This window comes from Scleropages formosus, chromosome 19, assembly GCF_900964775.1.
Source record: "Scleropages formosus chromosome 19, fSclFor1.1, whole genome shotgun sequence".
Taxonomy (NCBI): domain Eukaryota; kingdom Metazoa; phylum Chordata; class Actinopteri; order Osteoglossiformes; family Osteoglossidae; genus Scleropages; species Scleropages formosus.
In genome coordinates this window covers 14,437,664-14,460,792 of record NC_041824.1, presented here as the reverse complement: position 1 = coordinate 14,460,792, position 23,129 = coordinate 14,437,664, and the positions used below count along the sequence as shown (strand labels likewise).

At 44.6% G+C, this 23,129-nt stretch overlaps 3 protein-coding genes across 5 annotated transcripts in view; 2 read left to right on the top strand and 1 right to left on the bottom strand.

The window, feature by feature from the left end:
* calcrl2 (calcitonin receptor-like 2) overlaps nucleotides 1–11,167 on the bottom strand; it is a 30,019-nt gene extending 18,852 nt beyond the window's left edge. Inside the window, exons 1-2 of one of the 3 annotated variants that reach the window (XM_018760532.2) lie at nucleotides 6,607–7,150; nucleotides 6,140–6,181 (exon numbers count right to left, since the gene is read on the bottom strand). The gene's annotated coding sequence lies outside the window, so the exon portion shown is untranslated. Of the gene's footprint in view, nucleotides 1–6,139; nucleotides 6,182–6,606; nucleotides 7,151–11,058 lie in introns of those variants that run through there. The other 2 variants (XM_018760533.2, XM_018760530.2) reach the window with 2 other exon arrangements.
* On the top strand, nucleotides 9,593–15,308 carry LOC108939310 (PTB domain-containing engulfment adapter protein 1). The gene is made up of 8 exons (XM_018760534.1): nucleotides 9,593–10,132; nucleotides 10,269–10,333; nucleotides 11,079–11,150; nucleotides 11,450–11,551; nucleotides 12,048–12,185; nucleotides 13,386–13,490; nucleotides 14,554–14,643; nucleotides 15,190–15,308. Exons 2-8 carry the CDS (start codon nucleotides 10,286–10,288, stop codon nucleotides 15,193–15,195), a joined length of 561 nt encoding a protein of 186 aa, XP_018616050.1. The 5' UTR covers nucleotides 9,593–10,132; nucleotides 10,269–10,285; the 3' UTR covers nucleotides 15,196–15,308.
* A 1,219-nt stretch (nucleotides 15,309–16,527) lies between these two features.
* Nucleotides 16,528–23,129, top strand: LOC108939260 (transmembrane protein 106C). Its single transcript, XM_018760436.2, has 8 exons — nucleotides 16,528–16,707; nucleotides 17,726–17,979; nucleotides 19,509–19,572; nucleotides 19,724–19,883; nucleotides 19,982–20,122; nucleotides 20,431–20,480; nucleotides 21,708–21,761; nucleotides 21,993–23,129. The coding sequence occupies exons 2-8, from the start codon at nucleotides 17,766–17,768 to the stop codon at nucleotides 22,111–22,113; spliced, it is 804 nt and encodes a 267-aa protein (XP_018615952.1). The 5' UTR covers nucleotides 16,528–16,707; nucleotides 17,726–17,765; the 3' UTR covers nucleotides 22,114–23,129.

Sequence of the window (23,129 nt, the reverse complement as noted above, 5' to 3'; positions counted from 1 at the left end):
TATATACACATATATTTTATATATATATAAGCAAAATAAAGTGTGTGTGCATATACACATATATACAAACACTTTGTTCTGCTTTTAATTAACATTTTTATGTCAGTGTTCATTTAGGCAACTCAGAACGACTTAAACTTTTATTATAATTCATTTTCTCTTTTAAAAAACACTTTAAGATGCAAAATTGTATTATAAGACCTACATAAAGTTTATTATTATTATTATTATTATTATTATTATTATTATTATTGTTGTTATTATTATTATTATTTCCCTTTTTGTAGTTGCTCCAAGGAAGCCACTGTTACAGCCAGATAGAAGCCAAAGCAGGACAGGGCAGACAGAGGATGTCTCTGTGAGAAAACCTGAAGTTTGTCGGAGGGCAACGGCAGACAGGGCGCACTTCCTGTGAGGGGGGACTGCAGTCTGCGTTTAATTAGTCATGTCCTGCGCTTGACTTCGACACTAATGAGGCCCATAAAGCAAACATCTTAAAACTGATGGAATAACTGTCTGTCTGAATCGCTTGTCCCATACGGGATCGTGGGGAGCCTGAGCCTAACCCGGTAACACAGGGCGTAAGGCCGGAGGGGGAGGGGACACACCCAGGATGGGACGCCAGTCCGTCGCAAGGCACCCCAAACAGGACTCGAACCCCAGACCCACCAGAAAGCAGGACCCGGTCCAACCTACTGCACCACTGCGCCACCACACCCCCACATTGATGGAATAACTGCAAAATAATTTACTCTCGACTCCTCCCCATCAGCAGAACGAAGCACTCGTACCTTAGTGGAATTTGCACTGTTTCGCTCAGCTCACAAATGTTAACTATATGCAATATATAACACAGTGTATGCAAATGTTCATTACAAGATTCAACAGTCACTGACCGTTCGAATAAGATACAGCACATGTGCCTGAAAGAGGAAAGAGGCACCAGATCGCCAAGTCAGACAGGTACGAACAAGAACGCTCTCGAAAAAATGAACTCAGCTGAACAGAATATAAAGTGATCCACATATTCATGCGCACATGTCAGCGCCACAGGGTTTTATTGTTCCTTCAGAGCACAGCGAAATGCTTTTATGTTGCCGTTGTCTTAATGACTCTGTATAAACTTATTGTTTTACTTGGGCCTGGATTTCCTGGCCCACTGACCCCAGGGCCACATGGACATGGAGGGGCTCTTGTTTTTCTGCCGAGCCGCGAACATCGTCAAAATCCCCAGGAAAGAGGAAGGAGGCTGTTTCCATAGCACACATTTCCAGCTGAGACAGACGGTTAAAAATAAGCAATTGTTACACAGCACTTCCACAGGAGCGCAGAACTGAAAGGCCTTCGAGTTGCCAGCTCTCACAAAAAGTCATGTTTCGGCTTGACGGCCTTCGTGCTTTGACGAGATGGAGCCATAAAGAAACGTGTTCTTGAAAAGGTTGCTGACTGAATGCCTCCTCACATAAATCCAATAACCTTCCTGCCATTCATCTGTTCTGCCGCTGATCCACTGCTGCTCATATGAAAGAACATGTATATTAAAGAGCACAAATACATGATCATTACAGGCATCCGGAGATAAAGGCACCAGGCGAAGGACTTGGACTCTGGAGGGTGTTGTTTCCAATCCTGGAAGGAACTCCACGACCAACCTTGAGTGAGACACTTAGGGCTTTTCTACAAGAACACAAAGTTGTACCAATGCATTTAGCCGATGCTTTTCTCCAAAGTAACTTACAGTGTAAGTGCTACTGATTTACATAGCCAGTGGGATTTGAACCTGTGACCTTCAGAACCAAAAGACATGGCTCTAACCCCATGCTATCAACTGTCCAACCCACCATGCCTGGCTGGGTGGAGCAAAATAACAGTAATAAACTACACAAGCGTGTACTCAGCAGTAGGTATCTGCCAGGTGTATACATAACAAGGCACCCCGCATCGCTGACTTTTTCACACTGGTTTCACACTGGTTTACCAAGCTGAGCTGCGTGCATGGCTGGAGGCTCCTCCTCACTGGGGTGGGCAGTGCATGCACTCTGTTTATTTTCCCACTGATGGATACTAAAATAGACGCCAGGACTTGGGTCTGGCGCTGTGCCCGTGGACGGAAACAGCCCCACGCGGACACAGCACGCCGTGACAACAGGATGTCCGGCTCCCCGCTCTGACGCCCGGCGACTGGGACAAAGAGCATCGGCCCCCTGGGCGCCTGTAGCGTGAGGAGCGCAACTCGTGACATGGGATCTAATGACCGATGTTCTCTGTGGGTCCCCTCTCTCTTTCTCTCGCTCCTTCTGACACACACACGCAAAACAGATCTGAGATAAAACAACATGATTCAAACTGTACTTCCACTGGCAATAGAAAAATTTAAGTGATTCACATGTGTCACACGGCTGCAAGAAAATTGTCTTTATATGGAAAATAAAAAGCAGCTGTGTGGGCAGGGGGAGGGGGTGTTATATGGGGAGGAAAGCTCTGAAACAATTCGACAAATTGCTTCCATTGAGCACAGGGGTGCTGCAGGGGCTCTCAGTAAAGAGCAGTGTTGTTTACACTAAATCTCCACTTACAGCGTCATTAATCAAAGGACAATGGAAAATATTACAGTAGGGTCTTTTCTTATAATTGGCTGCTTTAATTATGGGGTCATTTAGTAATAGCTAATGAAGAGAGAGAGAGGTCTTATAGGAGTTCAAAAGTGAACCAGTCATTCCTTCCAAACTTTGGACTCATTTGGAACCAAAATGTAAGTTTCAAACTCAAAACCTTTGCTACTCATGAGGATCTAGTAATCAGTTCATACTTGTTTTCTCCGTGGGTTATATATAATAGCCATGAAAGAAGCACCGGCTCCCTGGCTTTATGGTACTTTGGGTAAAGGTTTGTCTGTTTACCAAATGGACAGCGAGTGCTGCTCCTGCTTTGACCTGAGTTGAACCCTGCCCCACCCCCGGTCGCTGCCTGTCCTGGGTCGTGACCCACTGTCCCTACCCAAAAAAAGCCCAGGATCCGGGGGAACCAGTGCCAGGGTGGCCAGGGCTTGCAGAAGCGGCCGGACCGCGGCAAAGGCATGCAGCGCCTATTTATACTGCACAACAGCTGCAGAGCCAGAGCCCCGTGTCCAGGGAAGATGCGCACACACACACACATATGCACACACTCACACAGAGAAATGCATTAGTTAAGCCTGAAATGGAGACTGGCCCAAAAAACACACCGGTCCAGGGGGGTCCATCTATATTAGGCAAATGGGGAGGGAAACACCAAGCGATGAACACACTTAGAGCTGCCCTTACTGCAACCACACACACGCAACAGACAGCATGGAATACCTAACAAGGTATGCACGGCATACGCGCACACACACACACACACACACACACGCACGCGCACACACAGATACTACGAAGGGACGGTCTATTACTGGAAGACAGGCATGTGTTCACCGGAGCCCTCGACCCCTGTCCGCCCGACTGTCAGTTTTAGACAAACTGTGGACGGACTGTGTTGCGCGTCTGGCCAGGAGTCACTTAACGACAGAGACCCTAAAAAGTTACTGGCCGGAGTGACGCTGCAGTTGAGAAGCGTCACTGCACCCCCTTTGGAAGACACGAGGATACAGTTCGGCCACTGGGAACAATGTGTGGGTTCACTGGGGCACCACAGATGTGCCTTTGGAACGGGAACGTCTCAATACGCACCCTGACGCGAGTCGGGTGAAAGCATGGGCTACCCAACAAGAGAGGCAAAGTTACGTGTTTCCTGTCATTTATGCACTTGGGAGTCAGGCACACAAACGGGAAGTAGCGTGATTCAAGGGTCAAGGTCACCGTCCGCTGACGACAGGAGCGACGACACAGTCCAGGGTGCGGTGGAGCCCACTGAGAAACATAGGTCACAAGGTTACAGGGGCTGTGACGAGCAGGCTGGAAATGAATGCCTACAGCTACCATTTGTCCATCTAGCAGAAGCGTCTTTCCAAGGTGACGCACATCTCAGAGCGAGCAAAAGTGCGCCTCATCAAGCCAGAGACCTGATTCTCTGCGAACAGCCGATTAATCCGAAACAAGCTTATTTTCAAGCTCTCATTCCATGGGTCACTTGGTATAGAACTGACTGGGAGTAAGTCGTTTTCTCGGACACATAATGCGGCGGAGGTTCATAGCGCAGACCGGAGATCGGGGGAGAAGTGGGTCTGAAAGAGATGTGTTTCGACACGCTTCTTGAACGTGGAGAAGAATTCAGCAGGTACGGAGGGGGCTCATTCAACTAGACTGGAGCCAGAAGTGAGAATTTGTGGAGTTTTGATTTGGGACCTCTTGTGCGTGGGACCACTGAGCAGCCAGAGGTGGAGGTGGGACCCGCTCTGTCGTTCAGTCCCGTAACGAGCTGTTGCCGGTGTGTACGTTGGTTTCATGTGAGTGCCACTGTACAGCTCCGGGAAGGCACTCAGACTTTATTCTTCCAGAGCAGTCAAGTGGAAGAAATCTGAGCTGTGTACTTGCCAAAACATTCCCTGATGTAGAACAACAAAACAGCCTAGTCCAGACAACCCTGCTTGGGCTGGAATTATTTATATGAGCGCAACGTTGCGGTCATGAAACTCACCTTTCCCAAGGATGATCTCATGCAAACCAGCAGGTTTTCAAAGCGTCTGTGCAACATTCCACAAACATAAATGAGCAATGGAATCTCTCTTTTTTGTGATACAGTATTATGTCATCCGTAGGGGACAAATAACGTTCCTGCCCACTACCTACATCTATCTTTCGTGGTTCTGTTTACGCAAGGATTACATCCCAATAAGACCTGATTTCATACATGCTTAGAAAATCGTTCTGCCGTTTACAACATGACGGGACTTGTCACAGTGTGGGGATTGGTGCTAGTGTCTTTGTACTCAGAGGTTACAGGTCTGAATCCCACTTCAAGTACTCTGAACTGCTCCAACAGAAAAAAAAAAAAAAACAGACGTCCACCTGTACGAAGGGCCGCTTGACATTATAAGCTGCTTTGAAGAAAAGTGACCGCTACTATAAGTGTAACAGTTTACATTTATTCATTTAGCTGATGTCTTCCTCCACACAGATAGGTATTTTTAAGTGGGAAGGGCCACTGCAGAAGGGGCAGATCGTACCATAGTACTTAGAGCTACTGCCTTTGGATCTGAAGGATGCAGACTTGATTCCCACCTCCGGCTATAGTACCCTTGAGCATGGTGATTTCCATAAAGTTGCTCCAGTAAAAATTACCCAGCTGTGTAAGTGGGTAAATTATTGTAAGTTACTATGGAGAAAAGCATCAGGTAAATGTATGGGTTTTGTAGGAGGAGGTGGGATTCAAACCTGCAAGTTCCAAGTCCAAAAGCAGCCGGTCTGGGTATGATACGCATAGTACGACATGCATCTTACATTCTTCAAAACATTTTGATTCCGAATAGTCACACAGGGGTCAAATCGAAATCAACCCCACGCCTCTTTCCACATGGTTACGGAGGAAGCCTGCATCCACTTTTCTCACAAGGGAATCTGGAAGCTTCCCGGTGAAATCCGCACATTCCGCACACACGTATTCGGAACTTGCCGGAGAAAATGGGCTTTTCCCTCCATTTGAAAGCAGTCAACAGGAGACCTGGGGGCAGAACTCACACCATGCGCATTTCCCACAAGGTCCTCCGGCCTTTCTCTGCCGATCCTCCGCGCTTCAGCCGAGCTGCTCCGGAACAGAGTCACTCTGTGCGCTTCTCTGCTCGGTCTCGCTCTGAATGTTCACACACACACCCAGCTCCATGCACCACCAGCAGCAAGTGTCTCACACACATTTCTGCGCTCAGCATCATCCCAGGCGCGTGATGCGGCTAAACGCAGCTGCACTGACAGTCTCATGCACCTCAATGCATCTTTCACCTTATTCATTCTTCAAAAAAGTGCTGCCTACTTAAGTTCTGCACCGTTATCATATCCCTTGTTTATTTGTGATCCGTCTAGAATTTCCACGGGGGCTTTAAAGGCGTAAAGAGGCGTCGCGTGCGTTGACTTATCTGAGAAACCTATACATAAAGCGCCAAGAAGAAATGACACATTTTCCTCCTGTACTTCAGTAACATGATCTGATTCTGACTATGGACACGTACCTGTTTCTAAGTGCACCGTCCGCTCTTCGTTATACGGGTCGACTGGAAGAAAATGGTTAGAAATATGACGTGACTGATGATATGCTGAGAGAAGCAGGCAAGTCGGATTCAGTTCTGACAGCGAACAGTGCTCATGAGGAGGGTTTCTGTGTAGTCTATGGTCGAAAGGCCACATTATATGCATATTATCATCATAATATATTATCATAATCTCGAGTGTTACATGACCTGAAGAGGCTTCACTGAATTAACAGTCATGAGTCATCATCGTCATTGAGTTAGTTCAACCCGTCCCGTCCCGTGCTCGCGAACTCAGTCAGTCAGTGGTGCGACCAACTTCAGTGTCTCTGACTAAGTTATTAGTCTCGTAAACTGGATTTTCTCGTTCGACTGACACTCATTGTCACTGACTGACACGGCGACAATAAATGTGTCACACACAGCAGCGGCGGTAACCGTAAACCGACCTTTTTTTCAGTATCGCCGAGTGCGCCGGAACTTCTGCTCTCGCGCTGCTCTTCGCATTCACGGGCTCTTTATTTCTGTATTTCGGCTGTTCGCCCGGAGGAGCTGCGGCGCGCGCGTCCGCCCGCGGGATCTTCACGCCGTACAGTAGTGGAGCGGTGCGCGCGCGCAGCCGGAGCGCCGCGCTATTACAGCGCTTCCTGTCAAACTCTCCCGCTCGCTGCCTTTGCTTAGTCGTTACGGCAACACGAAAAAAAGAAAGTGACGTGTGCGCGACACGCGCCCCGCGCAGGCACAATGCGCGAGTTGCAGGTCTCCCACGTGTGGAACGCTCCGATTCCCGGCGCGCGCCACCCTGCCGTTGCGCGCGGTCCGTGTCGTATTCTCTGCGCACGCTGACTGTGGGCGCGCGCTCTCGTGTCGTTTGGCGCCACCGCTGCGCTTCCGCGGCCGTTACGGGTCCATACTGCTATAGTAATACTGCATTGCTATTGCAGCGTTACTACTGCAACGTCACTGTAACATTATCCCAACATTGAATTCCTGCTACTCTCCCTCTCCAACATTAATTTAAATTACTACTCTACTACTACTCATTGCAACATTATTACTACAGCATTAATTTGCTGAGTTAGCAGCACAACATGACGACAGTACTACTAAATTACTCCTACGAATTACTATCTTCTATCTGTGCTACGGGACGGGTATAATGTGGCACAGCAAAGCCTGTCACCTAACCCATAAGCTTAGTCTGAGTGTACTTAGCTGGTTCGGCCCTCTTTCTGAGGCGGGTTTCACCTTCCTTCGGGTGGCCAACGTTAAAATACTTTTACGCTTGCATCTCTTGTCATGAACATCGAAGTTACGAATTTTTGAAGAAGCAAACATTTGCCCGTTGAATGCATTTTTACCAGCTTTCTGTTGTCTGACAACGTTGATGATGAGGTGCTCGAATGGTCTCTGACCCTTGGCCGTGAGGATGGAACCTAGTAATACTACTGCTATACTAGTTACTATACTATACTACTATAGTATAGTAGTAGTATAGTACAGTAATAGTAGTATAGTATAGCATCCGTTGAGGTGAAAATGCTCCGAGAACCTGCAAAACGTCTTCGGAGGGGGGCGGGAAGTGGGGTTGGGTGACGGACAGTGAGGAGGCGGACAGTGGTTGCTTTTTGCAGCTTTTCTTGACTAATTTTACTACTGAGGCGATTTTTTCTTTATTGCAGTAATATCCACATTTTTCACAAAGACTACCCAGCCAGTAAATAGATGCATGCGTCTATTACTATGTTTTTTGATGACTGGGGTCAGGTGGCCACATGCTGACAAACATGTTCATGTGATGAATTGGTCACTTCCTTGCGGTCAGTAATTCAACAGTCAGAATTTTAAGGTGAAGCTCTTTTTAATACTTTCTCCGACTCGCTCTCCTTTCCCTCGTCTCCTTTACACCGAGACTCTAGTGTAGCGCTAACTGCTGGGCCACTATGCCAGCCGAAGCGCAGCGTTTTTTTGTTCAAACCCCCAAGTTTCACCATTGACATTAAGATTCCCTAGAGAAACAGACCCAGAATAACTGCTGCTCTTGTGTATTCAATTTCATTAAAAATGTATTTAATTACATTCGGAACTTTTCGACGTTTCATATTACCTGTGCCGAGTGTAAAAAACAAAGGCAATCCTTCAGAAACTGCCTGAACAGATTTTTTTTTTTTTTTGCCCAAATCTGAACTCCAGAAGTACAATTTTTTCATAGTTATGCAGGTATTTCAAAACTATCTGAGTTTCATTCGCTGCATCGTAATCCACAGCTACATTACAGACTAAGAGCCGTTCCCTCCTATGCAAGGGGAACCCTGAGCGTTAATTCGTGGCTGCTGACCTTCACCACGAGGACCTCAGCAGTCCCGCTGGTAAGGAGACATGACAGGGACTGAGCAGATATACAAAGGTACGTGTTCCTCACTGGATAGCTGTGCTTACATAAAGATACAACCTGTACAGTGCTGAAGGAGACAGTGCCAGGGGTTTGAACAAAATAAGGAAAATTAACAGTATGAGGATTGTCAGTATAGTGTAAATATTGCCTTTGGAGATAATAGTGGATATCCTGGGGACAGCTGGTAGCATACTGGTTAGTGCTACTGTCTTGGGCTCTGAAGGTTGCAGAGTCAAATCACCCCTGGGTGTAGCACTCTCGAACAGTGTACTCACCCTAAAATTACACACATTTCAGAACCGCTTGTCCCATACGGGGTCACGGGGAACCGGAGCCTACCCGGCAACACAGGGCGTAAGGCCGGAGGGGGAGGGGACACACCCAGGACGGGACGCCAGTCCGCCGCAAGGCACCCCAAGCGGGATTCGAACCCCAGACCCACTGGAGAGCAGGACTGTGGTCCAACCCACTGTGCCACCGCACCCCACCCCACCCTAAAATTACCTAGCTGAATAATTGTAACTTTAACATTGTAAGTTACTTTGGGGGGGGGGGGGAGTGTCAGCTCAATGAATAACTATGAGTTTTCAATCAACAACTTTGACTTCACTTCCTAGCTTTACGTGGAAATGCTGCCCTCTCCTGGAAACGTTGGGTATTGTACAAAAGTGAAACGACGTTCTCAACTTTCGAAAACTATTGGTACTGGTCAGGGTGGCGGGGGGTCCGGAGCCTATTCCACAATCACTGGGCGCAAGGCGAGGGAGGTACGTAAGGTAGCCACACATGCAGGGACACCCATTCATACAGTATGAGCAATTCAGGGTCACCAATTCGCTTGAGCTGCATGTTTTTTGCACTGTGGGAGGCAACCGGAGCACCCGAAGGAAACCTTCGCAGAGGGCGAACACGAAAACCCACATAGAGACTGAGCCGGATTTGAACCTACGTCTAGCCGACCGTAAACTTCTGATATTGCAATATATATATATATATATATATTTATATAGAGCAATTAAATGAAAGATCCATAAAACATGAACACATGATTCGCACTGCGACAAGGCAGATTTATAAATTAATGTTCCGAACCATTTTTCTTTTCACCACACTCGAAATGCGGCACAGTAGAGTAAGAGCAGCTGTGATACTCTTCCGTTTCCATGGGCGCGAACGGTCCTGCCTGCGCGCGCTCATGGACGGAGGGGGCTGGCGGCCGCACCTGAGTCCAGCTTACAGGTACATGGACTCCGCTCTCTGCTCCGAGGCAAACCATTAACTCCACACCTTAGGCACAAAGGGCGAGTCTCCGACACCTGTCCTGCTACAGCACGATTGCAGGTAAGTTTAAGTTCCGATGCCTACTGAATGTACCTTCATTTAAACTAATTAATCGCAGCTCATTTGGGCAGAACTCAACCCCATACGCGCTTTTTACTCTACCGTGTGGTTTACTGGTTTGAGAAAGTTAGAATTTCCGCATTTCTCTGCTATGTAACAATGTATATCATACATCAGTGGATCGTAAGAAAACGTGTACGTTGAAGGAGCAGCCGGCAGAAAAGAGACGCTGAAAACAGGTGAGTGGCGAATTTGAATATACCTGTGATACCTGTGATGTGTAGAAAAGGTCTTCGTTGAGCTGGGGGGCACCTGTGTGTGTTTGTGTGTTAGATTGCGGCCTCTAATTCGCCTGCGTTACACCTGAGTTTGCAGGCTGCCCGCAGGTGAAGATGAGTGACGTGTACGAGCAGGATGTGGAGATCGCCTTCACTGTCAAGGTAACCGGACCATCTGCCTTCTGGCTACACACACACACACACACACGCGACTGTTTACAAACGTACAGCCCATAGGCACAACTGACACGTCCTCAGCTTTATGCGGCTGATTCATTTCTTGCAAGAAATTATGGAAAAATACAGTATGTATATGAGTGTATTATTTCTTTTAAAGGTAATTACAATAAATTTTTCAGAAACATCCATCTATCCATTGGAAACTCTAGAACCTCTCGTCCACTGCATGGCCACTATTCCCCAAAGTCTATCAGGGAGAGACAGGGTGTACGGCAGAGTACACCGGGATGCCAGGGCAATCGCCCACACGCACGCACAGGACAATTTAGAGTCCCCGATCGCCCCAAAACGCAGGTCTTTGGACACCAGCACTGGCCGCTGCCCCTCTGTGCCACCCTTTTCTTATTATGTCTAATATCATTCCTGCCTGTCCCGTGGTCTTCCTGTTCTTCCCTTTGTTTCACACACACACACACACACATCATCTGATACCGCTTGGCCCATACGGGGTCCCAGGGAGCCGGAGCCCAACCCGGCAACACAGGGCGAAGGGCTGTAGGGGGAGGGGACACACCCAGGACGGGACGCCAGTCCGTCACAAGGCACCCCAAGCAGGACTCGAACCCTAGACCCACCGGAGAGCAGGACCCAGTCCAACCCACTGCACCCACCCTTTTGTTTCTGGTATTAATTTTCCCTATTTTTACCTCCTGCTGTCCTCTTCCAGTTCTTGGGCCGCACCGAGGTTCTTCGCCCTGACGGACTGCAGCTCCTGTATGATGCTGCAGAGGCCTTGAAGGTGAGCTGACTTTCCTCTGAAACATCATTCATTTGTGGAACAAAGATGTGCTGCGGTTTTTACTTTTCACATGTAGTGTTTATGGGAGTGTCACTGTGAATAAACGTATTTTGCCTGGAAGGGAAACTGGATGCTGCTCGCAGGAACTCCTTTACCAAACAGCCACGTTGAAGTTCTTCCATGTGGACTCTTCCCTTTCCAGAGTTACGCCCCAGAGAGCTGATCAATCTGCAGTTTTCTCACCTTTCTTCCTACAGATCTTTTGCAAATCCAATGTCTTATGCATTTAATAACCTCAGATGCCGGAGGAAGGCATGAGCAACAAGGGGAAGAAGAAGAAACACAAAGTGTCTCTATTCATGTCCGTCAATGGAGTTGACATCCTGGAACACGAAACAAAGGTGAGAATTAGAAGTAAGAATAAAAACTGGACCAGTTATCAACAACTGAGCACGAAAGGCTATTGGATGAGGACAGCGTTGAGTGGACTCGGATTTTCAGTAGATGATCTATTTATTACTTTATTGCATAGCCAAACCCTTTATCCAAAGCAGTTTATGACTTCACCCATTTATGGAGCCGGATATTTTACGGAAGCGGTCTTGTTTATGTACCTTGGCAGTGGATATTAAATCAAACATTCCCCTGGGGCTCATACGGTGACGCTTCAGCAAACAAGTCTAATTTCTTCAGCACAACGCCGCCACACTGATTAAAAGTTAGGAAAATATAGTTGTTGATATAAGTTGTGTTGGATAAAAGATCTGTGACGTATAATTTGCATTTTCCCTCTCATCACCCGTTTGTTTGTGTCGTTTAACTGAATTGGATGTCCTCTTTTCGATGTGTCCCTACCCTGCGTGTCCTCCTGCTGCGGACATGGGGCGCGTGCACTAGTTCTTGCTGTACACCTGTCCACTGTCCACCATCTCCTACTGCGCAGTGCACCAGACCATGCCCCACATTTTCGGATTTGTGGCCCAGCATCCTGTGGCAGACATGTACCACTGCTACCTGTTCCAGAGCAAAAAGTTTGTGAGTAATAAAGAACACAAATAAATACTGCAAGTGACTTTACACTGTAGAAAGGTGTCTACCTCGAAGTCTCAGGCTTAGATTGGACGCAGCTGAGTTAACAATGCCTTTGGTAAAACATTTACATTTACAAAACAAAAATCAGGAAACTAAGGCTGAGCACAGGTCTGAAATTGGGAATTATTTATCAGGTGGTCAATACTGATAGCATAATATCAGTATACACACACACACATTTTCTGAACCGCTTATCCCATACGGGGTCGCGGGGAACCAGAGCCTACCTGGCAACACAGGGCGTAAGGCCAGAGGGGGAGGGGACACACCCAGGACGGGACGCCAGTCCGTCGCAAGGCACACCAAGCGGGACTCGAACCCCAGACCCACTGGAGAGCAGGACCCAGTCCAATCCACTGCACCACCACGCCCCCTATAATATCAGTATATCTTCCGAAATATATTGTTAAAAGTCAACTTTTTAGGTTGGGCAGTAGGGGGCATAGTGGTTAGAGCTGAAGGTTTGTAGTTGAAGTACCTGTGTTCAAAGTCCTACTGTAGTACCCCTAGTCAATCTAGTCACCCTAAGCTGTTATAGTAAAAAAACATCCCAGCTGCATAAATGGGTAAATAATTGTACCATCTTAGTGCAGTATAGTAAACATAACAAGGTGCCTCACAAAGGCATCAGCTAAATGGTCAATGTGGGCTGCAATCTATCCATTGCTCTCTTTGTCTGCAGACCAACACAGAAGACTTTCTGCCTCCCATGAGAAAGAAATGAGAATGAATAAAAAAAAAAGACAAGAAAAAGTCATTAAAACTATGAAATTTAAAATATATATATATATTGTTTTGTAACAACCTGGAGACTTTAACTGCTATTAAATCCGTAGTAAATCTGCATTTTTTTTTTTAGTTTATTTCAGGAAATTTCCAAAATGTGACGTGCTCACATGTGAAAAAGGCTATTGTTCCTTGAAGTTTGTAGAATTCAGCAAATGTCATACTTGAACAACATACGGAATAAAGTGGGTTAAGTTCTATTAGTTATATTTATAACTAATAAATTCAATATAAGTTATATTTCCATTGAAAGGAGTTGCAACATTTATTTATAATTGTGATCATGAGCAAATGCTGATGGAATTGATTTGTTCTTTTACTCCCTTTTTACCTCTTTTAACTTTTCTACCTTTTCAGTCCCGCTTCGTAGTGTCCATGATTGGGGACATGTTTAAAGCTTCAAGGATGGATGACAGCGTCAAAGGCAGCAGAGATCTGGTCGTGGAAGCCCTGCGACACAAAGTATGTGTGAGGGGTGTCCTTAAGTCACAGAATCAGCAAGAAGCATATTGGTTACTGTTAAAACACGTAACATGTATAAGTAAGTGTTTGTGAAAGTGAAAATGTGAGTCTTGTAGTTCTTTAAAACACTAGCCCCCTTTGAAGGCCAAATTAGGGTAGCAAACTGTAATAGTTAGGACCTGAGCTGGTAACCACAATATTGCTAGTACAAGTCCTAACAGGAGCCAATTCAATTGCACTTTTAAGTAGTGTCCTTAATCTAGATAACTCAAGTAACTAGTTTAAAGAAATTTAAAAAAAAAAATGCATATTTTTTAGGTTGGGTATTACACACATGGAGTATATTTATAGTATATACAGCATACATTTCCAGTATACACCACATTTTTTATTGTTTAACTAACGCACACACACACAGGCTGAAACTGCTTGTCCCAAGCAGGGTCGCGGCAAACCAAAGCCTAACCCGGCAACACAGGGCATAGGGCTGGAGGTGGAGGGGACACACCCAGGACGGGACGCCAGTCCATCACAAGGCACCCCAAGTGGGACTCAAACCCCAGATCCACCGGAGAGCGGGACCCAGTCAAACCTGCTGCGCCACCGCACCCCCCTTATGTTTAACTCAACTATTTATATATTGTATATATTTTTAGTGTGTAATCTTAGCATAGCATATTATAGTAACAGTAAATTATGCATATAATCTGTTTGGAGCAACTATGTATTAAGCTTTGGTGTACATGAATAGCCCATTAAGAAGGAATCCAGAGAACATGAGAAACAGCTTTTTTGCCCTTGAGTATAATTTTGTAATTGTATAATTGTAATGTTTGAGCAAGAATATTGAGGTTGCAACATGCTGGTCACAAATCCAACATAGTTCAATTGAATTGAATTCAATTTATTTTTATAGCGCGCTCTTCTCACGCAGTGACACAGTTAGAAATGACCTGTCCAGTTTTCCATCTGTTCGTGTTGACACGGTTAAGTCTAGCGGGCTCCAAGCAACACAAGTTCTCTGTCAGAGTTTCCTAATACTGCCCTCCACCTCTACTTGTAGAATAAGCTTCTGCTTAAGGAGAACACGGAGCTCAAGAAAAGGCTGGCTGCTCTTCTAGGAAGGGACAGTGGCAGTGACACCTCTCTTCCTGTAAGTGCCTTCGCTGTCATTAGACATTAGCGTTAAGAACACGCATCCGTCATTTTTCATCGAACACTGTCAACCCTGCTATGCTTCATAACACATCAAATTCCATGACACATTTTAGCGCTGAAACAGATTTGACTTTTAACTTAAATGAGTATGTTATTGCCCAATATGTGATTTCAACCCCTTCTGCCTGGTCATTGCCACCAGTACTTGTGTCTGTTCTTTCACAGTCTGAGGAAAGAGATAGGAGAGATTTGGCTGTTTTCAGAAACCAAATATTGCCTGAAATGCCTTCTTCTGGGTTCCAATCAGATGTAGCTAAAACACATGGTAGGTACATATACACACGTGACATGTTGACAAACCACCTCTAAGTCCATGTCATTCGCGGTTTAATCGTCCTTTGTTGTTTAATGAATTTCAGCATGACTGTCTGTCTAGTTGGCTATTGTGTGATATTTGGTTTCAAAGAAAACAAAGGATCCTGTGTCTGTCCACTGTATATGTTCTTCACTACTAGGGTATCATTCCTGTTTTCTCTTCCAGCAATAAGAATTCATGCTGAGGATGATCAAGCTCCACTGCTGAAAAATACATAACCAGCACAGCGATGTGATGTGATGTGATGACTCAAACTGTACTGGGCAAAACACACTGCATCAGTACCACACGCAAATGGCTCTGCTCCGCATTAATGCGAACGAGACCCTACGGCATGTAGATGAGCTGAGATGTATACTTACTTCAAAGTCAAATAACTTGTTCATTGTTGCAGTTTTTCCCACTCTTCTGTAGTTTGTTTGAAATGCATACTCATTTTTCTTTTCTTTTAAAGCAAAGCTGCTTAAATAATATTGAAGGAAGGGTTTTGCTTCAAAACAAATCTTTTAAGCATGCACAATGATTTTTTAATTAAATGTCTTTTTTTTTTTTTTTGGAATTTTCAAGGTCCATGTGTGATATGTCTTCGGTGTTATTACCCCTAGAGATGTGGCATTTAATAGGTTTACCTTTTTTAATACGAAACACATTTAGACAAGGCAGCAAAAGCAAAACTTCTCAGCATATAACCTAGAGACAACTCTACGTTGCCAGCATCTAATCATGAAATCCCTGCCTGCCTGCTATAAGATTATTATATAATATTGTTGGAATATCCTGTGCGTGGTTATGTTCTGCTCTTTTTTTCCTTTCTTTTCACTACAAATCATCATCGCTCACTGTTTATTAAAAAGTACTAAACTAAAGGCATTTTACCTTAATTAGTTATCGTTCATTATTTTTACACATTGTTGATTGACAGCCAGCGCAGTCCTGGGTTCATCATACGAAACCGGCACATCGCAGAAAACAACACTTTTTAAATGGAAAAAACACAATACAAAATATTATATATTATTAGGAAATAGAAAACCTACCAAAAACATAATCTAGTCTAATTCTATTGCAAATAAACGGTACAGCAGATGATAATAATAATAAATAATGCAATGAGTTGTGGCACTTCGCGATTTCGTTCCACAAAAAAAGCACTTAGACGACACGTGCCTCAGTATTAATTAATAGCTCTTTATTACATATAAACGTCACGTGTTTAAAATAGGGGATCGACGTCGAAATATACGCACAAGTGCCAGCTTGAATAGTCCAAATGAGGTCGTATTATCCCGAAGTCAAATTCGCAGAAGTCCGCTTCCCGTAAATCACCGTCTTCTACTTATGCGCAGTGCGTTAGATCCAAAACGCGTAATTAAGATGCGCGTTACAATGAGTAAACTTATTGTTCTGCGTAACGCGGAGAGGCTGAGGCGCTGACTTCTGATAGGCTGCTTGTAACCCACGTGACAAAAGAAATTGGAGCCGGTCATGCGGAAGTGACGACACACAAACTCGACTGTATTTTTTTCCTAGAGGGAGCGGCGGTAGTGTTGGGAAAACGTCAAGCTCGTCGGGTGGTGTGATGGACAGACAAGCGCGCGAAGCTTGCGCGGTTCATACCAAGCTCGCGGTCTGCGGGACACTGAGGGCCTGAGCGCGCGCCGTTGGAAAGACCGAGTGTGAAAGGTTAGCAAAAGGTGTTTCTCGTGTGGGTGGGAAAGTCACGCTGTGGCGGTGCTCGTTCGAGTTTATAAGTCTAAACCAGTCAAAAATAATTGGAGGTAATGAGGAAAAGCACAGTTTTATAGTGTGTTTTCTAACTTCTATTTGACGGAAACCGATTGGTTCAGCGAAAGTGCCACATTCATATGATAGTCTAGTCTAGACCTCGTTCGGTAGCTAGTTTTCTCGCAGCACAACGACTGTCGTGAGTAAAACACATGATAATTCATTCGATTCGTTTATTTTTTTTAGACGACCAACCAGGCTGTTTTTAGGAGAGTCACGAGGCTTTATTGACAAATCGAGGTTCTTCGATAAACGGAACACAAAACAGTTGGACGTCATGATTGTGCAGCAGTGAGGCCCTGAGGGAGATCATGTTATGGTGACTTTTTTTTTTTTTTTTTTTTTTTTTTTTTTTTTTTTTGCTCCCTCCCTCCCCTCTTGTCTTGGGCTCCTTGGACGCATGTTTGTTTTGTCAACGTATTAAATTACATATTAAGCCCTGAACCGAAGTTATTCTGCTGATTGAGTCTGATTTTATGGTTGACAGTGTCCTGTAATAATTGTACTGTGATTTACCCACCTATGATGATCCAGTAGAGTAGTGTGTCCTTTACTGTGTCAGTTCAGAGTGAGTCCCTTGATGAAGGATTCTACAGCAGAAGTCGAATTTGAACCAACAACCTTCAGTTTGGAAAGGAGCGACGCTACCGTGTGCTTACCGCGATGCGGTACAATGCATTTTTATAATACTGTGCTCTGTCCTGAAGACAGACACGGTGGATTTGCAAGGTTACGAATGAAACAAATGACCGGCCATCACACATGTGTACATGCAGGGCAGATGGTTTTTCCTTCTTTAATATACAAAGGACAAAGGCAGAGTTAAATCACTAAACATAAGAAATAGTTAGTGATTGACATTTTGAGGATGAAGTGGGTTTTCTTCACCCATTGTCTCTGTGTGATCTTTTGTCAGCTTGAAGAGTTGGAGAGTGTGGGGGGGTGCTGGCCAACCTATGGGTGCACAGTGGTCCCAGAGAGCCAGGACCCTGCTGCCCCTCCCTGAGAGTGGGGGGAGGGGTAAGCAGGCGGGCGACCGGGAGGGCGATGACGAGTCGCTGGATGGCCTCGACAGACAGGAAGACATCGCCCAGTTTCCATATGTGGAGTTCACAGGCCGAGACAGCATCACCTGCCCCACGTGCCAGGGCACTGGCCGCATTCCGTCGGGTGAGCCCGCGTTGGGATGCGAGGGATTGCACGCGGGGAGAGCTTGTTGGCTATATTGCAAGTGCTGCATCTGTCCTTGTGTTTGAATGCTTTGTGGTTTTTTTTTAAATTAAAATTAACAGAACTGTGTTACAATTTAGATAATGAGTAGGGGAAAATACATATAAGTATACAACTCAAAGTCAGGAGGTTTTACTATTTAGCAGAAATGGTCAACGAGCTGTGAGGTATTCCAGAAATACTACCTAATTTTCCACTGTTCGTTCAGAATCTCGCAGATTGAACATTAACTTTTTTTTTCCCAAATCTGGAATGAACCACATTTATCTGGGTAGCTAATGGTTTAAGGGGTTGTGCTAGATCAAATTTTATATTAAAGTTCTTTAGTGAAATGTATGCTGCTTCATTATGCTTGAGTTCTGTCACATCAAAGTGCGTTTCTTAGTCTAATATTATATCACAGCTGTCCCTTAAAAGCATATGTTTGTGGTAGCCCACAGAACATTCCTGAACTTTGTCTGTACTGCCCATGTGCAGCGCTGACCAGATCCTGCCTGATGAAATTGCTTTATTGTATTTGTCAGTGGGGCTGTAGTGGGACTTGGACAACAGTATCTGTTTATGGTTAAGTGCCAGGGCAAGATTATAGCATTTTTTAACTGTCTCTTGGATAAGAATGGCAGAATGTGGGTGTCTAATGTGGATTATTAAAAATAACTGTTTTGTGTGCCACCTTTAAGACCAGCTTCTCAAAGTACTTCACGGTTAAAAGTTGGTGGTATACTGTGTGTGTCTGTACTAATTGGAAAGCCAGCTTCTGCAATACTCATCTGAAACGCCAAGCTGGTAAAAATACAGCTTTTAGATCGTCAATTTTCTGATTTGTGGGGTTTTCATATGATTTTATTTTTAATGAGTCCTGTTGGCATTCACTGTTGTAAAAGGGTTACAAAGTCTGTGTTCAAAACTACCGAAAGGAATGATTACTAGGGTACAATGATAACGCACATTTATGATATTTCACCATAACAAATGACAGCTGCACAAGAGAAGAACTGAAAGCTTTGCCGCGGGTCATCAGGACGGCTCAGAACATTGGCACACAGCTACTGGCAGTCAAGGACATTTATCTGTCCAGATGTCAGAGCAGGGTCTCCACTCACCCTGCACACCACCTCTTTAAACTGCACCCCTCTGCAAGGCGATACAGGACAATTCACTCATGCACCACAAGAATGAAAAACAGCTTCTTCCCCAGAGCTGTGAAACAGCTGAACACTGCTTTATATTATACTGTATCTGTTTAAACTGTTTAATATTGTTTTTATACTTAAGTGTTTATATTATTGTCTAAAGAACTCAGGGAGTACCACTGTAATTGTCTTGCACAGCAGTACAATGATAGTCTTCAGTTCAATTCAATGCACGGAACATGGTTAGGATCTCAGCTGCTGTTAAGGGAGAGGTTTCAACTGAGGTTAATAGCTGCAGTGGCAGTTGTGTTCCATGCTGTGGTTGTCGTCCTCCAGGCCAGGTGAACGAGTTGGTGGCTCTGATCCCTTACACTGACCGCAGACTACAGCCCCGGAGAACGTGAGTAATGCAGGAGGTCTTTTGTGTCTGTCCCTACTGTCAGCACATGAATGGACTGTTTGGAGCAGTACTGGATGTACTCTGTCACTGAGTGCAGTTGGAATAGATGCAGATGCCACACGTGTGCTTGTTTATCTATGTAACGCTGCAGGAAGCTGTATGTGGTCCTGTCTGTGGTGCTGTGTCTCCTGGCTTCTTCCTTGGTGGCCTTTTTCCTGTTCCCGCGATCAGTGCTGGTGGTGGACAATGGGATACAGGCAGTGACAGTGCGCTTTGACCGCAACAACAGCAAAGTGCTCATGAACATGACGGTCAGTAACGGCGCAGCGGGAGTGCTTGACAGCTAGCAGCATCTGTTTCTGCTTCAATGGCAGAGAAATGTTCAGTGGCTTGGCCTTATGTATTCCAGAGCACCTTGAACTTCAGCAACCCCAACTTCTTCACAGTGCTGGTGGACAGTGTGAACTGCCAGGTCCTTTACATGAAGACTGTGATTGGCACCAGGCAGCTGGACAATGTCATCCACATTCAGCCCCTCAGTCAAAGAGAGGTGACAGAAAGAAACATACATTGGAGAAAGAGCATTTTTTTTGATATCCCTTCGTTTCTGATTATTGGCATTGTTGCTGTTTATAAACACAAGTGACAAAAATCAGTGTAACAAAATTAAAGCTATGAGAACTGATCTTTGACCAAGAATGCAGTGAGAGAAATGTTAATGAAAGTTATGGTTGCAAAAACATTTTTACCACCGCTCAGTGGTCATGTATATATCGCTGCTTCTTTCAGTATTTGACATGTAAAAGTAAAGCTGCACTAAAGTGAAATTCATGGTATTAACTGATGTGCCTGTTTTAGATGAACTTCACCGTCAACATGGAAATCGGCGGAAGCCTCTCTTACGTATAGTAAGTTGACACCTTAGCCTTTTAGGGTGCAGTCACCTCTGTGCATCAGTAAGGACTGTCTGACACATTGTAAACTTTTCTGTTTCACACTAAAAATAAGTAAATGAATATGGAATGTTGTGGTGAACCTGTTTACTTGCCATGATTACTCATTGTTCCTTCCAGCCTGTTGTATTATAAATGGTGATAGAAGGTCCTGCGTAAGGAGACACTTGGGGATGAGTGTTTTAATGGTCCAGTTGAGTGGCTAGAACAGCCTCATTCTCCCTCCTTGTGGAAATGTCTCATGCTCTTTTAAGGGACACCTGGTAGCAATGTGGTTAGAGCTGTTGCCTTTAGACCCAAAGGTCACAGGTTCAGATCCAGCTTCCAGCTGTAGTACCCTTGAGCAAGGTACTTATCCTAAATTGTTCCAGTAAAATTATCCAGCTATATAAATGGGTATGTAACTAAACATTGTAAGTTGCTTTGGAGAAAAGCATCAGCTAAATTAATAAATTCTGTTGATTTGGTAGTTGGATTCATTTTTCAACAGGCCTGAAAAATGTTGCAGAAGTTATGGAAAGTGAGGCTTTAGAGACCTTGTTAAAGTTGGGTGGGGGGTCTGCTGCACTGTTCATCTTTTATTTGAAAACTAAGTCCTAACTTCTGTATCCAGATGTAACCACAGGCTGGAAAAATACACCTTAGTTTTAATAATGTTACATGACTCATGTAGTCTGCACATATGATGTTGTTGTTGTTGTTGTTGTTGTTAATGAGTTCTGTCATGAGTATTTTACTGTTAAAAAAAAAAAAAAAAAAAAAAAAGGTCTGTGCTGTGAAGTTTTATTTCCTTATTTCACTGAAAATAAGGGAAGGTCATTGCCCTTCTTATTTCCATGGTGCTTAGTACATTTAGAGCAATTGCTGAATGTTAACAAATACCAGCCTGAGCAACACAAATATTTCCAAGCATGCCTGGAGAGCACAGTGGTGTCCTTATCACTGCTTTTCTTGTGGTTCCCCCCCAATAAGATTCTGTGTGTGTAACTTGCACGTGCAAGACAATTATTTGCATTCTCATCTGCTTTTGACTGATGTCTGTTCATTCTCTTGAAAATGGTTTAAATGGAATGGAAAAATTGTCTGCATCCATCCAAAGCACCATCTGAACCTGCTTTAAGGTGAGCAGGGAAAGAGAAGGTGTTCACCAATCCCAAAGTCCTTCTCCTGTTTGCTTTCCAGTGCCTTCTGTACCATGGCGAGCATCAAGGTCCACAACATCGTTGTCCTCATGCAGTAAGTGCTACTTCCTGCTTCACAGTGAATGAGCAGCATTCTACAAGATGTCAGCATCACTTCCTCTTTGATGCTTTTGCATTCTGTCTGTGGCCTTTCTCTCCAACCACCCCTTCCTCTTTTGTTGCTCTTTCTTGCATCTTTTGCGCTCTGTTGTCAGCCTGGGCTGTTGGGCTGTTTTCACCTCTTTCCCCTGCTTCCCATGTTTGACTTGTTCTGGTCTTTTCTTAGGACCACAGTGAAAACCTCCTACATGGTCCGAACTGCTCAGAACTCCTTGGAGGCATACCGCTACATCGACTGTGGCTCCAACTCCACAGTTCACCGGCCCCCTGTGCCTTGGGTGTTGTGACATTACCCATAACCCCTGTGGCCAGCCTTAAACCAAATGAATTTCTGCAGATGACAGATGGGTAATGTCAAACCAGCAGCAGAGGGCAGGTGTAACAGGTCTGGTCTGAAGTACCTCACCTTTCATCTCACCTTTTCACAGGTGTGAGTTGGTCTCTCCTTCAGTGCTTGAATTTCTTTTGTGATGGATATGAATGGAATTACCTGCTATACATAGTTCTGCTGCTGTATATTTATTTCTCCAGTGTGGGGTGTCCACTGCTCTTCCTGGGTGAAAGCCTTGTAGGACTTTCTCTGGCTTCTCACTTACACTGGAGTGCATTTAAACTTTTAGTCCTATTTTCCTGCTGAACTGTGGACTGCAGACTTATTCTTTCATGCAAGAGTTGACGAGACCAGCAACTTCATACAAGCGGAGTGCAAAACGCATCAGTCCGAAAAGGGAATATGTTTAACATTTAATATGAATACTGAAATGGGCCAGTGTAACTCCACTGCTGCTAGCTTTTTTTAAAATATCCTGGTCAGGGTTGAAGCTTGTGGAAGTAGACTTTTTTTTTTTTTCCTTTTCCTCCCCCCCTTCCTCCCCTTGTTGTCCCACACATGCACACTGGTTATCTTAACAGCAATAAGATGTTTGATTTTTCTATTTAATTTTGGCAAAGAAATAAAGCTGTATTAAGTTTCATATAAATACTGAAATTATGAACGGAGTCAAGGTACATTATCATGTTTGTAAAGAGGAAGTTATTTGGTTTCTTTGCGGAATATTCTAGATCATATTCTCATGGCATTCATATGAGCTACCTTCAGTTATTCATGTTAAAATATTACATATGCAATATTTGACAAACATGATTTATATGCTTGTATTTACATTTTTGGTTTCTGTTTAAATTCAAATACTTGGCAACTTGCAGAAAAACTTGATGTATGTTAAAATGGGTTAATTGGGAAATATTTTTTTAAAAAGTCTGTTAAATATTGTGCTTTCAAATAAAGGGATGGTCAACTTTG

Bases quoted from the DNA above. Each gene is read 5' to 3' on its own strand.
- LOC108939310 (XM_018760534.1), top strand. From the start codon at position 10,286: ATGAGTGACGTGTACGAGCAGGATGTGGAGATCGCCTTCACTGTCAAG. The intron at 10,334-11,078 runs GTAACCGGACCA...GTCCTCTTCCAG, and splicing joins AGATCGCCTTCACTGTCAAG to TTCTTGGGCCGCACCGAGGT. The intron at 11,151-11,449 runs GTGAGCTGACTT...TAATAACCTCAG, and splicing joins ATGCTGCAGAGGCCTTGAAG to ATGCCGGAGGAAGGCATGAG.
- LOC108939260 (XM_018760436.2), top strand. From the start codon at position 17,766: ATGGGTGCACAGTGGTCCCAGAGAGCCAGGACCCTGCTGCCCCTCCCT. The intron at 19,573-19,723 runs GTGAGTAATGCA...GTAACGCTGCAG, and splicing joins AGACTACAGCCCCGGAGAAC to GAAGCTGTATGTGGTCCTGT. The intron at 20,481-21,707 runs GTAAGTTGACAC...TTTGCTTTCCAG, and splicing joins GGAAGCCTCTCTTACGTATA to TGCCTTCTGTACCATGGCGA.